This window comes from Hippocampus guttulatus, chromosome 13, assembly GCF_054856545.1.
Source record: "Hippocampus guttulatus isolate MCC_2025c chromosome 13, RoL_Hgut_1.0, whole genome shotgun sequence".
Taxonomy (NCBI): Eukaryota; Metazoa; Chordata; class Actinopteri; order Syngnathiformes; family Syngnathidae; genus Hippocampus; species Hippocampus guttulatus.
In genome coordinates, this window is record NC_141273.1 from 19,254,734 (window position 1) to 19,270,526 (window position 15,793).

At 46.7% G+C, this 15,793-nt stretch overlaps 1 protein-coding gene across 6 annotated transcripts in view; it reads right to left on the reverse strand.

Annotated features, from left to right (window-relative positions):
* The window catches only part of gabrg1 (gamma-aminobutyric acid type A receptor subunit gamma1), a 64,084-nt gene that overhangs the window by 41,364 nt on the left and 6,927 nt on the right, over positions 1-15,793 (reverse strand). For 4 of the 6 annotated variants that reach the window (XR_015102600.1, XM_086126529.1, XM_086126532.1 and 1 more), the window contains exons 2-4: positions 10,342-10,502; positions 10,026-10,093; positions 255-475 (exon numbers count right to left, since the gene is read on the reverse strand). Coding sequence is in view for 4 of the 6 variants with exons in the window: in XM_086126529.1 (XP_085982655.1) it covers positions 255-475; positions 10,026-10,093; positions 10,342-10,502 (450 nt within the window). In the remaining 2 variants the exon portion in view is untranslated. Of the gene's footprint in view, positions 1-254; positions 476-1,072; positions 1,203-10,025; positions 10,094-10,341; positions 10,503-15,793 lie in introns of those variants that run through there. The other 2 variants (XM_086126530.1, XM_086126533.1) reach the window with 1 other exon arrangement.

A 15,793-nucleotide genomic window follows, 5' to 3' on the forward strand; every position in this document is an offset into this window, starting at 1 on the left:
GTTTTTTTCCCCTACCAGGTATGAACAAACATAATCAAAATGTTGTCTTTCTTTTTTTTTTGTTGCGTATGTCATCGCGCCAACAGGAAATAATGATTCAATCATGCTTGAACAAATTGTGGCCACTTCAGATAACTAACAGAGATGCACACACAAAAGAAGCACAAACAACAAATATATTCTGAGCGAATCATTTATGCCGAGAAGGCTTCAACAAAGATGAGCAAATTGGTTGCATTATTGCCTTTACCTACCTCAGTGTGTACATCACTCTACCATTGCTCCACAGCCTCAGAAGGCGGTTTGGTGTGGTGATCCAGTGGGCGTCTGATTTTCTGGAATTTCTGAAGAATGTGTCAGGAATCCAGATTTTGCCTACCATGTTGCTGTTGAGCATAAGTAGCTTCATTGAGCTGTTGAACTTCAGTCTGCTGTCGTACCATGTCTGGGCAAAGAAGATGTCAATGGTGTATTCCTGTAAAATATGTGGAAAACAACTTGCCAATGCTGATATACTAACTCATCATTCAAATAAACTTGGGAATGATAATTTGAGAACTTTGTAAACGTAATATTAAAAGCATCATTTAAAAAACAAAAACAAAAAAAAAACGAACAAACAAAAACTTTATGGTCAGATCAACAGCCTGCCCGTCAACAGAAAGAATTGTCCTTGGCATTTACAATCAAAGAAACATTCATGAATGTAAAAACAGTGGTCAAATGTGACTTTTCCAGAAAATCTTCTCATAAGTCTCCAGTGTTTGGCAATCAGATTCTTTGGATCCATTGTACCAAATAAAGCAAGGAACTAAACACTAATAAACTGACGAGACAACAAGGAATACGTGGACATACACTAATGGCCCTTTTCCACCGGGCTAGTGCTAGTTCCAGGCCAGTGCCCAGGTTAGCAGTTCTTCCTTTTTCCACCACCGAAATTGAATATAGCTCTCACTCTGGTGCTTCAGCTAGCCCCAAATATTTGTTGGGCCAGACTCTGGCATCAACTACATCAGGGGGCGGGGAGCGGGTTTATCATGACGATCGCAGATGTAGAGGAATGACTCACTGGACACACGGAAGTTTTGCACAAACAGTTGAGCATTGAACTCCAGCACAATTGTATCCCACCAGAAGCGCGATCGCCGAGGCGCCCAGATAGCATGCGATCTCCGAGTCGCAGCCAGCCTCGTGATCATCTACAATGATTAAAAAAGAGCATTCACTGAGTGCATCTTCTGGACTGTTATATACTACAAATAAGTATAATAGATGCTATGCTAAATTGCCTAGGAGATGCTAACAGTGAATAAATTATTATTATTTTATTTTTATTTATTTTTTTTTCATTATTGGTATTATATTATTGTTATTCATAGCACAAGGGCTCTTGGGTAAACATTGATGTAAGCAGAGACGTTTGGACGTGTAATAATAATAAGAATAATACATTTTATTTGTGGGCGCCTTTCTAGAAACTCAAGGACACCTTACAACAAGCGGTTAAAATCACAAACACAATGTTAAAAACAGCATCAAATAAAATAAGAAAAAAATACAACAAAAAATAAATAAATAAAAATAATGGCTTTATGGTCCGAGTGAGTAGGCTTGTCTAAACAGATGTGTTTTGAGGCTGGATTTGAAATGTGTTAATGAGTCCGTATTACGAAGGTCAGCGGGGAGTGTGTTCCAGAGTTGGGGAGCAGAGCGGCTGAAGCCTCTGTTTCCCATGGTGACGAGGCGAGCAGGGGGGACAGAGAGGAGGAGAGAGGAGGAAGAACGAAGAGAGCGGACAGGTGTAGGAATATGGATGAGGTCAGATAGGTATGGAGGGGCTAGGTTATGGATGGATTTGAATGTGAGGAGCAGGATTTTATATTGAATGCGGTGTAAAATGGGGAGCCAGTGGAGATGTTGGAGGACAGGTGTAATATGGTTTATGTATGGTGTGAGTGTGATAATGCGGGCGGCTGAATTTTGGACCAGCTGAAGCTTATGGAGGGTTTTTTGAGGGAGACCGAGCAGGAGGGAATTACAGTAATCGAGTCGCGAGGTGACGAGGGTATGAACAAGTATAGCAGTGGACTGAGGAGTGAGAGAAGAGCGGAGCCGGTGGATGTTTCTAAGATGATAATATGCAGAACGAGTGATGTGGTTGATATGTGAGGTGAAGGAGAGGGCGCTATCAAGGATGACACCCAGACTCTTGAACTGAGGAGAGGGGGAGATGGAAGAGCTGTCAAAGGGAATGGAGAAATTGTTTATTTTGTTTAGGGTGGATTTGGTGCCAATGAGGAGGAGTTCAGTTTTATTGCTATTCAATTTGAGGAAGTTTGAGGTGAACCAAGATTTTAATTCCTGCAGGCAGTTGGTTAGGGAGGATGGTGGGAGTATGGTATTAGGTTTGGTAGAGATGTAGAGCTGGGTGTCATCCGCGTAGCAGTGAAAGTGAATGTGATGTTTCCTGAAGATATTACCAAGGGGGAGAAGATAGATTAGAAACAGCAAGGGACCAAGGACAGAACCCTGAGGAACACCTGAAGTGAGGGGAAAGGGGTGAGATCTAAAACATTTGAGCTGGATAAACTGGGTGCGGTCAGAAAGATAGGAGCGGAACCAGGAGAGGGGGATGCTGGTGATGCCAATGGAGGAGAGTCTGTCGAGGAGGATGGAGTGAGAGATGTAGGGTGATGTAATGACATAGCTCCTACTTCACGCTTTGCCAGTGGAAAACCAAACACGTTCTTCATAAGAACTTGTTAAGCACCAATGAAGCACAAGACTGGCTCTGGAACCAGATGAGCACCAGGTTTTAAGGGTGGAAAAGGGGTATAAGTGGAAAAGGGAGCTGATTGGGGAACACAAAGGATTCGTTAAAAGGGTACAGGGTACAATGAGACAAACACACACAAAAAAAAACCCCAAAAAATGAGGACAACATGAAACTGAATACAAAATCAAAACCATAGTCAAAGACTGATTGGGGAAGGCCAGACGAGAGGTTCCCTGGCAGGACCAGTGATAGAGAAATCTATGAACAAAATTGTATCATGTTTAAAGTTTCGGTTAATTTGGGCATGTCTGGACATACTCAGCGCAGAGGCGTCGGCCGTTTGGGCGGAGGGCCTTTTCTTGAGTAATCACGTCAAAGCAAGGGGGGCGAACAGATGGAAGAAGACTAGATTCAATCACAGAGTGGGAATGAACAAATTGGGAAAAAAGAGTTGTTGAGCACCAATAGACAGTTTGGGAACAGCTGTCACGCCCAGGTGATCATTTGTCATCAGCAAAGTCTGTGACTTGTGTATTCGGGTAGATCAGATCATTACCGAGAGGCCGGGCCGGGGGGCGCGGTATGCAAATCTCGCGGGCAGTGTTTTTCTTATATTTTACAATAAAAGTTCAAACCAGCGGAGAGGGAGCTGAGACTGTGATCGCGGAGCAACTAACCGTCGTTCGCTCTCAGAGATCCGCTCCCGCCGATATTGAAGACAGTTTTCCTGTGTGCCAAGTCATTTCTTTAACTTTGCCCGAGAAAATCTCTGACAACCAGTCAAGTGGGCGTCCTGGAGGACAAACAAGAGACTCTCGGTGGGACCAATCTGGTGGCCGTCCTGCCAGACAGATGAGAGGCTCTTGACAGGACTAATCCAGTGGCCATTCTACTAGCCAGATGAGAGGTTCGTGGTGAGACCAATCCGGTGGGCGTCCCGGAGACTAGATCAGAGGTTCTTGGCGGGGCCAGTACGGTGGCTGTCCCAGGGTCCACACAGGAGGTGAAGGCGGCTGTATGGCTTGCATTACTTGAGCAGGTTCAGAGGGCAGCTGCATATTTTGCAGCGCCAGAACAGAGTTGGAGGGTGGTTGCTGGGCTTGTGCCGCCACAGCGGGATCAGAGTGTGGCCTCAGAGCTTACACTGCTGGAACACGTTAAGAGGGCAGCCGCATGTCTTGTGCTGCCAGAGCAGGTTTGGACTGTGACCGCAGGGCGTGCGTCGCCAGAGAAAGATCGCAGGGTGGACACAGGGCTTGCGCCGCTGCAGTAGGTTCAAAGGGAGGCCGCAATATGTGCGCCGCCGAAGCAGGATCGGAGGGTACCCGCAGGGCTCGCGCCGCCAGAGCAGGGTCAAAGAGTGGCCGCAGGATTTACGCCGCTGGAGCAGGGTCAGAGGGCGGCTGCAAGACGTGCACCATCGGAACAGGATTGGAGGGTGACTGCAGGTCTTTCGCTGCCAGAACAGGATTGGAGGGTGACTGCAGTGCTTGCGCTGCTGGAGCAGGGTTGATGGGCGGCGACAGGATTTGTGCCGCCGGAATAGGATCAGAGAGCGACCACAGGGCTTGCACCACTGGGAAGTGGTCACAGAGTGGCCACAGGATTTGCACCACCGAAACAGGGTCAGAGGGCAGTTGCAGGGCTTGCGCCGCCGAAGCAGGATTTGTGCAGCCAGAGCGGGGTTGGCGAGTGGCTGCAGGATTTGAGCCGCCAGACCAGGGTCAGAGGGCGGCCGCAAGACATGCGCCAGCTAAGCAGGGTTGGACCCGTGCGCTGGCTGGGCCTGCTTTTGCCGAGTGCTGTTGAGAGGCAGCAAAACGGTGACCTGCAGCTCCCAAGTAGCCGGGACATGAGAATGCAGCTGCCAAGGAGCCAGCACGAGGCCTTGCAGTTGTGGAGGTGCCAGCACAGGGCCTTTCCTCATCAGCCTGCCGTCATCGAGGTTAGAGTGCACAAGAGTCACGAGGGTCCTGGAGTACAGGCACTGGGAAAGATGAACTAGCAGAAACATAACAAATGGGAGGAAGTGGAGAAGTAGACAGTGAACGAGGTGACTGAAATGGTCGGGAGTAAAGTGGCTTGGGTAAGGTTCACAATGATGCTACTTGAAAAAGTCGGGATTACAACGGAACCAGAACCTTGATCATGGAGGCCAGACAAAAGGTCCCAGATAAATTGGGCGCCCAAGTAAGTGTCTGAAGGGAATGTTTCTGGGCTAGACACTGACGGATCATCCAAACTAGAAAAACTTGACAAGGGCTTGAGTAATTCAGATTCAGATACCTGACTGGGGAAGTGACGTCCTGAGCAACCCATCGAGAAGGAGCAAAACGAGAGGCTGCTGGTGAAAATACAAAGTAACTACGGAGAGCCAGGCTGGATGCAGAAGAAACTGAAGAGAGCTGAAACTCTGACTCAACTCAACTCAACTCAACTGTATTTATATGGAGCAAATATCATATATTCAACACGAAACACTAAAACAATAAATTAATAACAAAGACAGCAGTAAGCACAAAAACAGTAAAACTAAAAATATAGTCTGAGTCATGCTGAGCCAAAAGCCAAAGAATAGAAGTGAGTTTTGAGACTAGTTTTCAAGATGGGCAGCGAGGGGGCTTGCCAAATGTTCAGAGGGAGGTCATTCCGAAGAGAGGGACCAGCAACGGAAAAGGATCGATCCTCTCTGAGCCTCCGCTTAGTTCTTGGTCCCTCTAATAATGTTTGGTCCGCAGACCTGAGGCGGACCAAACAGACCTGCAGTCACCCTCCAATCCTGTTCTGGCAGCGAAAGACCAGGTGTGTAGGAGCGGAGAGCTCAGAGAGGTAAGGTGGATCGAGGCCATTTAAAGATTTGAAAACAAGAGGATCTTAAAAATAACTCTAAAATGTATGGGGAGCCTCTGAAGGGATACCAAAGTAGAAGTTATGTGCTCCCTCCTCTGACTGGGAGAAAATAATCAGAATTGTTCAAATACTGCTTCAGAGCTGCGATGAGCTGATCATTTTAATCAGGTGTGGAGAAATGGAAAACAGGTAGGACAGCATCCTTCCAGGCCTGAACCTGGACATGCCTGGACTTCACTCTATCGGCAGAGAGAGAGAAAGAGAGAGAGAAATGTCCATCCCCCATTCAGAGGCCAGGAAGCTTGAGGGTGCACTGCACTTTTCTGGACTGAGATGTCCGATGTTGTTCCTGGGATCTGTTGCAACCACTCATCCAGTTTGGGGGTCACTGCCCCGAATGCTCTGACCACCACAGGCACGACTGTCACCTTTTTCCTCCAGGCTCTCTCCAGCTCCTCTGTGAGCCTTTGGTATTTCTCTAGTTTGTCGTGTTCTTTCTTTCCGTTGTTTCCATAACTTGGGACCGCTAACATGCACTACAATGGCTTTCCTCTGCCCTTTATCTATGATCACGATATCTGGTTGGTTCGCCATTACCATCTTGTCAATCTGTATCTGGAAGTCCCACAGGATCTTCGTTCGTCATTTTCTACCTTTGGAGGTGTTTCCCATTTTGACCTTGGAGTTTCCAGTCCATACTCCGCACAGGTTTTTCGGTCGACTATGCCAGCCACCTGGTTATGGCGTTTCATGTAAGCTTTCCCTGCCAGCATTATGTAGCAGTTATGTATTGGATCGTCTCAGGTGCCTCTTTGCACAACCTACACCTTGGGTCTTGTCTGGTGTGTCTATGGCTCTGGTGCTTAGGGCCTGCCCCTGAGCAGCCAGGATGAGTATATATACACACACATATATTGCGGTCGGGTCACCTGTTCCTTGTCATCGCTTCAAATAGAATCAAATTGTAAGCGTTAGTCCATCATTGTTATTTTAACTGTGCTTCCGTCATCGCTAAAGTACAGTTCATCATTACTATTTTAGGATGTCATTTTAATTTCATTTCAATTTCATCAGTGCGCCAGTCCGTCCCCCCCTCCAAAAAAAGGAAAAAAAGAAAAAGCTATGTCATAGTCCACCAGATGAAAAATCCAAGTTGATCAAAATGTTATATGGAGTGCAATTATATATCAGTGTGTCGACATCATATGATGCCTATCCAAAGAGCTTTAAAAAGCCTCACATACATTGAGTGGCAAATTTAATCTATTGAACTGTGGTGAGGGACCAGACAAAGCATGGCTCAAATAATAATACATTTTATTTATAAGCGCCTTTCAAGACACACAAGGACACTTTACAATAACAAAAAACACAAAACAATACGGGTTGAGCAGCGGCAGCCAAAACGCGCCAGCGTTAACTCAACCCGGAAGTCAGAAAGAAACCGGGAGGGAGAGGGGGAGAAAAAAAAAGCACGCTCGAACTACCCTCATTTTGAGGATAATTTGAGTTAGGCAAAAAACTCCTGCACAAGCATATGACAGTTACAACAGGTCACAAGACATAAACAATGAAGACGGTGAAACAAGGGAATGTATGAAGGAGGGGGTGATGGTGCGGGACTAGCTTCCGTGCATACTTTCATCAGGGGAGATAGCAGATGTTGTTTTGGTAGCAGGCTGCCCAAGAATTTAAGACAGCCTTGAGTCCGTGGCTTATGTCTCTTTAGTGGCGTTGATCAGCCAAATCCGTGATTTCAGTCAATATTTGAGCACGGATTCCAGTTTCTCCAAGTTCTTGACCATCTTGCAGAGACTTTCCAAAACTGCAACAGTTTGTGGTTGAGCACAGTCTGAGTCTGAGTGTTGGACATCCGCACTATGCCATCCTTTGACCGGCAGCCTCTTCACTTCCAATAGAGCCGCTCCTGCCGGTTGAATTTTGCGATAGATCAGGAAACTGCTAACACCAAACAGCAGCATACCTGTTATCGGAAGGCCGATAATGTAGATGTCATCCACATCCTCAAGGGACAGTGTTGACAGGCACAACATTCTCCGCTTCCTCCAAAGATCTAGGGTGTACCCAGCAGCAAAAGTCCCAGAGGGGCAAGTAGGCTCCCCACTGTCTGCTCTTCTCATCGAGAAAATTTTGTCGATGGCATCGAGAGACCAGCCAACCAATTCCATGTTTGTTTTTAGGATGAAAATACGACAGGAGGCTAGGAAAAGTCAGACAAAGACAGCACATGGACTGAGTGGCGAGCAGGGAAGGGTGGGGGTGGGGGGGAGAGGAGCAGAAAGCAAAAGCGTCCGCCTTCGTCGAGAGCCAAGCAAGAAATGACCCCTTATGGTGAGTCAAATATATGGACCTTGGTTTCACGGGTGACTGGGGCCCCTCTCTGGAGCCAGGCCTGGAGGTGGGGCTGACAAGGGCCTGGTGGCCGGGCCTTCACCCATGGGGCCCGGGCTGAGCCGGAAGAGCCAATGTGGTTCTCCTTCCCATGGGCTCACCCCCTATGGGAGGGGCCAAAGGGTCGGGTGCAAACTGAGCTGGGCGGCGGCCAAAGGCGCGGACCTTGGCGGGCCGATCCTCAATGACAGAAGCTAGCTCTAGGGACGTGGGATGTTAACTTTCTTGCAGGGAAGGAGCCCGAGCTGGTGTGCGAGGTAGAGAAGTTCCGACTGGATATAGTCGGACTTATCTCCACACACAGCCTGGGTTCTGGTACCAGTTCTCTCAAGAGGGGTTGGACTCTCTTCCACTCTGGAGTTGCCCATAGTGAGAAGCATAGAGCAGGTGTGGGCATACTCATTGCCCCCCGGCTCAGTGCCTGTACGTTGAGGTTCACACTGGTAGACGGTTGCCTCCCCCCGCCTTCGGGTGGGGGGACGGGTCCTTACTGTTGTTTGTGCGTATGCACCCAACAGCAGCTCAGCGTACCCACCCTTTTTGGAGTCATTGAAGGGTGTGCTAGAGAGTACTACTGCTGGTGACTCCCTTGTTCGGCTGGGGGACTTCAATGCTCACGTGGGCAATGACTGTGAGACCTGACAGTGAGCTGTCATATCTTACCTGCCTGTGTTTGCTTCACGTACATCCTGGTTTATCAAAGGTAAGGGTGAATTCTATCGTAATGGTCAGGATGACATAAATGAAGACAAGTGAAAATCAAGCCTTTGAAGAGTAAGGCCAGTGAAAATTGAGCCTCAAGCAATTTCAGATGAACCAAGACGAAGGTGGAGGTGATGTGAGCTCAAGACCAGTTTATGGCAGGTTTGATAACCACTTTAGAAATCTCCAAATTATAATGACAATGGTAAAAAAATCTTTGAGCTGCTGATAACTTTGAAGTCAAGATGGCGCCCAAGTAGGCAGCCGTCGGCAAGTGCTCTCATGAGCCTTGTTTTTTTTGTTGTTTTTGTGTTTGTTTTGTCACTTTGTGTTTGTTGTTACGTCGTGTGGACCTGATGTGGACTTTTTTCAGCATTTTTTGGCCACGACATTCATCAAGGAGGAGACTGTGCTTGGTGGATGCGCCTTCTCGGCAGCATGGGTATACCAGCATTGTTTTTGACTGGGAGGAATGTCGGCGCCATTTGACTGTCGTTGCTGGACAGTCCCGGGGCGCTTGTGTCTTGCGCCTGTAATGGGCAGCATTTTTGTTTGTTCAGCGGAGAGATCGGTGCTGTTGCACGGTCTGCGGCTGGATGGATGTAAGGCTTGAGGAGCCGACGATGAGAAGAAAGGAGCGTTAGCGCGGAGCGCCGATGCGGATTTGGAACTGGGAGTCACGGCTTGGAGTTTGAAGCGGATTACGTGGGACAGGAGAAGTGAACTAATCTCTTTTCGTCAATGGACGCTACAGCTTCGTGTTTGCTTTCAAAACTTAGCTTGTAGCAGACGTGTGCACATTTTCAGCATGACGTCTCTGACCCACTAGTGAAAGGACACTTTGATCCTCTCCTCTTTCATCTATAACTGCTTCAGACAACAAAGTGTATGCAGAAAAGTGGTGAAGATTGCACCACTGTCTGTGTCCTATGTGTTGTGTTGTGTTATTTTTGTTATTTTGACTTCAAAATGGCGCCGCGAGAGTGGCTGCCTTTCCAGCAGCTCCTATATTTTGTTGTTCTACTTCTTCCTTTCATAACTTTGCTGCTGTGAATTGGGAATTTCTCCATTGCGAGACTAATAGAGGTTTTCTTAACTTATCTTAATCAGTCTATGCACTATGACAGTAACAGTCACATTTTCACTTGAAAAAAAGCCTGTGCATTCAATAAAGGTTTTTGAGATGGTGACAGTTTCTTTGCAAGTATAATTACCGGTAATCAGTTTTTGATTGTAGATGTATTTTACAGTAAACAAAAATTGAGAAGAAACAATATCTCACCATGTTGATAGGGTCGACTGGTCCAATGCTGTTGACATACACTGCTGTTTCAATCACAGTTGGCCGTACTAAAGGAATCAGATGATTTATAATAACTATACATAAAGGAATTACAAAATAGTTTGTTTGATATCTTGCCATGCACAAGTGTCATTTGTTTCATTAATGTGATAAAATATTTATGCATTTCACAGCAACCATTTATGGTGACAAGTGATTCGTCACAAGACATTTCAGCTTAATTTAACATACTGTATGAGTGTTCTTAGTGTTTTGGGTATAGGATATAAAAATAAATAGGATGAGTTTTACTTGCCCCCAATATCAGGTCGTAGTTTGTTGTCATAGCCTTGCAGAAGTTTATTAAGTATCATTGTCACATCACTTTCATAGACCTTTGGAGATAAGACCCACGTCTTATTAATAGGGACATCCTCATAATCCTCCTCCTCTTGTTTACCAGGGTGAAGGGTGGCACTGCAAAAATGAAGATGTGACAAAAATGATAAATAAACAAGACAAAATATAACAGATTTTGGAACCATGCAAAATGCATGCACTAATATGATGCATCCATGAAATGCACGTATTAAATGAAGATAGGAGACTTGACATTTTGTTGTCTGTCCAAGGGATCGGAAGAACTTATTGGGCCTGAAGTGCAGCCACTGATGTTGTCAAATGTACAGAAATTGAATACTGTGCAGGTCATTTTAAACTGTTGTCGAAAAGTGACATATTCAGCATGTTGTTGTTAAACGTTAGAAATTACTGCTCTTTCCAATTTGCTTGATTTACAAGATCATTTGTCTCCTGTTTGCATGCAGGGTGGAAAATGTGACTTTTTTTTTCCATCTGAAGAGATTTTGCTCTCTTAGACTCAATATTTAGCATTCTTAAGCTGCACAAGCGGTTGTTGTACATGTGTGTGTGTTGATAATTTCAAACGCAAACTACAAACGAATGCAATTTTGTTCAGCATGGTTCATGAAAACCCTATGACAGCAGATTTTCGTGTCACATAAAATTCATTTCGGAAACCCTTCCCGTCATGAGTCATTGTCATTAAGTAATTTGTTTTCCCTCACAAAGGCGCATGCTGTTTGCTACGGCGTAGCTCAAGAGGGCAGGATGACGGAGGACACAGCGATAATTCAAAATAGGCTTCATGCATGCAAATGTGTGTGTGCGCGCGTGTGTGTATATATATATATATATATATATATATATACACCGTATTTTCTGCACTAAAAGACGCACTGGATTATGAGGTGCACCTTCAATGAATGGCTATTTTGTAAATTTTTTTTCATAAATTGGACGCTTCGCATTAAAAGGCGCAATCTACGATTCCTCCACTAGATGGTGCTACGCTACTTCCATTCAACTCGAGAGGCGTCTGTTCAACTTGAGAGGCGTTCATGACCTCTGAAAAATGTAAATTAACTATTACTTTACTTAAATGAAACTACGAAAATTGAAAATAATGCATCTAAACAGAAAATCAAGCGAGGAAATCACAAAATAAATTCTATATCCCCCCCCTACGGAATTTATTTTGTGAATCACGTGAGCACTTCCGGAGTGAACGCTGGCGAATTTTTGGACGCCGCTACTCCCCGTGATTTTTTTTTGATTTTTAAGTCAATTTTTTGATCTTTTAAAGTCGACATATTTTTGTCGACCTGCTTTTATGGTCACTGAGTGAACAATGATCAATCCACACTCGATCGGTCGAACTGTCATTGCCTGTCATCGAGTGTTGAGTTGCCGTCGAGTTGCGGCTAGCGGCTAACTTACCTGCTACCTGTCGCTGCTTCCCGACTCTATTACTTCAGTCCAGCTATGTCGATCAGCTGTGAGTGGCTTGCTTTCTGCTGGTTCGTCCTGTCTGTTCTCCACCACCCATTGGAAGCGCTTCACCAGTATGCTGCCACTGAGCTCAAACCCTATTTTAATCCACACGGTCCACCACCGCCTGCTCTGCTCCAACACCCGGACATCCTTTACGTGCCCCGGCGAAGGTGCACTCACCGGGGCTAACGTCGAAACTATCAATACGACAACTCCAGCTCCATCAGGTCGTTCTGGTCCACCGCTCGCCGCCCACGGAAGAACACCGGACGCCGTGCGGATGCCTCTGTGTTAACACGCATCCCAAGGTCGGATAGCATCGCGGTCGCTCGCAGCTGCACTGCTGTCAACGTCGGCCTACTGAACATCCGTTCCCTTACGAGCAAGGGCCAGTTCGTCCACGACCTCCTGACAGACCGTGAGTTTGACATTCTGTGTCTGACTGAGACCTGGCAGCAACCAAATGATTATGGTACTCTTAATGAAGTATTTTTTACATCCAAAATCCAATTTATCCACCAGCAGCTCACCCCTTCATCTGCTCCCAACCCTCCTTCTCCATTCTCCCCGGTTCCTACACACCTGTTCTCTGCATTCACCTCCCCATCTGTCCACCAAATCTCCATCTTAATCCAGAAGTCCAAATCCTCTACTTGTCAACTTGACCCTCTCCCTACTGTTCTAGTCAAAGCTTCTATCCCGGCCCTCTCCCCTCTCATCACTAACATTATTCAAACTTCCCTCTCTACTGGCATTGTACCCTCCCATCTCAAAACTGCTGCTGTCACTCCCATACTGAAGAAACCTGGCTCTGATCCCTCCGACTTGAATAACTTTCGTCCCATATCAAACCTCCCGTTCATCTCCAAACTTCTAGAAAAAACAGTAGCTGCTCAACTTCACACCCATCTTTCCTCCAATAACCTCTACGAACAATTTCAATCTGGCTTCCGTCCCCTCCATAGTACCGAAACTGCCCTCCTCAAAATATGCAATGACCTTCTTCTCTCTGTCGACTCCGGTTCACTCGCCATCCTCCTCCTGCTTGACCTCAGTGCAGCCTTTGACACCATCTCTCACTCCATCCTCCTCGACAGACTCTCCTCCATTGGCATCACCAGCATCCCCCTCTCCTGGTTCCGCTCCTATCTTTCTGACTGCACCCAGTTTATCCAGCTCAAATGTTTTAGATCTCACCCCTTTCCCCTCACTTCAGGTGTTCCTCAGGGTTCTGTCCTTGGTCCGTTGCTGTTTCTAATCTTCGGCGGCGCACATATTGCGGCCTCCCTTTGAACCTACTGCAGCGGCGCAAGCCCTGTGTCCACCCTGCGATCTTTCTCTGGCGACGCACGCCCTGCGGTCACAGTCCAAACCTGCTCTGGCAGCACAAGACATGCGGCTGCCCTCTTAACGTGTTCCAGCAGTGTAAGCTCTGAGGCCACACTCTGATCCCGCTGTGGCGGCACAAGCCCAGCAACCACCCTCCAACTCTGTTCTGGCGCTGCAAAATATGCAGCTGCCCTCTGAACCTGCTCAAGTAATGCAAGCCATACAGCCGCCTTCACCTCCTGTGTGGACCCTGGGACAGCCACCGTACTGGCCCCGCCAAGAACCTCTGATCTAGTCTCCGGGACGCCCACCGGATTGGTCTCACCACGAACCTCTCATCTGGCTAGTAGAATGGCCACTGGATTAGTCCTGTCAAGAGCCTCTCATCTGTCTGGCAGGACGGCCACCAGATTGGTCCCACCGAGAGTCTCTTGTTTGTCCTCCAGGACGCCCACTTGACTGGTTGTCAGAGATTTTCTCGGGCAAAGTTAAAGAAATGACTTGGCACACAGGAAAACTGTCTTCAATATCGGCGGGAGCGGATCTCTGAGAGCGAACGACGGTTAGTTGCTCCGCGATCACAGTCTCAGCTCCCTCTCCGCTGGTTTGAACTTTTATTGTAAAATATAAGAAAAACACTGCCCGCGAGATTTGCATACCGCGCCCCCCGGCCCGGCCTCTCGGTAATGATCTGATCTACCCGAATACACAAGTCACAGACTTTGCTGATGACAAATGATCACCTGGGCGTGACAGCTGTTCCCAAACTGTCTATTGGTGCTCAACAACTCTTTTTTCCCAATTTGTTCATTCCCACTCTGTGATTGAATCTAGTCTTCTTCCATCTGTTCGCCCCCCTTGCTTTGACGTGATTACTCAAGAAAAGGCCCTCCGCCCAAACGGCCGACGCCTCTGCGCTGAGTATGTCCAGACATGCCCAAATTAACCGAAACTTTAAACATGATACAATTTTGTTCATAGATTTCTCTATCACTGGTCCTGCCAGGGAACCTCTCGTCTGGCCTTCCCCAATCAGTCTTTGACTACGGTTTTGATTTTGTATTCAGTTTCATGTTGTCCTCATTTTTTGGGGTTTTTTTTTGTGTGTGTTTGTCTCATTGTACCCTGTACCCTTTTAACGAATCCTTTGTGTTCCCCAATCAGCTCCCTTTTCCACTTATACCCCTTTTCCACCCTTAAAACCTGGTGCTCATCTGGTTCCAGAGCCAGTCTTGTGCTTCATTGGTGCTTAACAAGTTCTTATGAAGAACGTGTTTGGTTTTCCACTGGCAAAGCGTGAAGTAGGAGCTATGTCATTACATCACCCTACATCTCTCACTCCATCCTCCTCGACAGACTCTCCTCCATTGGCATCACCAGCATCCCCCTCTCCTGGTTCCGCTCCTATCTTTCTGACCGCACCCAGTTTATCCAGCTCAAATGTTTTAGATCTCACCCCTTTCCCCTCACTTCAGGTGTTCCTCAGGGTTCTGTCCTTGGTCCCTTGCTGTTTCTAATCTATCTTCTCCCCCTTGGTAATATCTTCAGGAAACATCACATTCACTTTCACTGCTACGCGGATGACACCCAGCTCTACATCTCTACCAAACCTAATACCATACTCCCACCATCCTCCCTAACCAACTGCCTGCAGGAATTAAAATCTTGGTTCACCTCAAACTTCCTCAAATTGAATAGCAATAAAACTGAACTCCTCCTCATTGGCACCAAATCCACCCTAAACAAAATAAACAATTTCTCCATTCCCTTTGACAGCTCTTCCATCTCCCCCTCTCCTCAGGTCAAGAGTCTGGGTGTCATCCTTGATAGCACCCTCTCCTTCACCTCACATATCAACCACATCACTCGTTCTGCATATTATCATCTTAGAAACATCCACCGGCTCCGCTCTTCTCTCACTCCTCAGTCCACTGCTATACTTGTTCATACCCTCGTCACCTCGCGACTCGATTACTGTAATTCCCTCCTGCTCGGTCTCCCTCAAAAAACCCTCCATAAGCTTCAGCTGGTCCAAAATTCAGCCGCCCGCATTATCACACTCACACCATACATAAACCATATTACACCTGTCCTCCAACATCTCCACTGGCTCCCCATTTTACACCACATTCAATATAAAATCCTGCTCCTCACATTCAAATCCATCCATAACCTAGCCCCTCCACACCTATCTGACCTCATCCATATTCCTACACCTGTCCGCTCTCTTCGTTCTTCCTCCTCTCTCCTCCTCTCTGTCCCCCCTGCTCGCCTCGTCACCATGGGAAACAGAGGCTTCAGCCGCTCTGCTCCCCAACTCTGGAACACACTCCCCGCTGACCTTCGTAATACGGACTCATTAACACATTTCAAATCCAGCCTCAAAACACATCTGTTTAGACAAGCCTACTCACTCGGACCATAAAGCCATTATTTTTATTTATTTATTTTTTGTTGTATTTTTTTCTTATTTTATTTGATGCTGTTTTTAACATTGTGTTTGTGATTTTAACTGCTTGTTGTAAGGTGTCCTTGAGTTTCTAGAAAGGTGCCCACAAATAAAATGTATTATTATTATTATTATT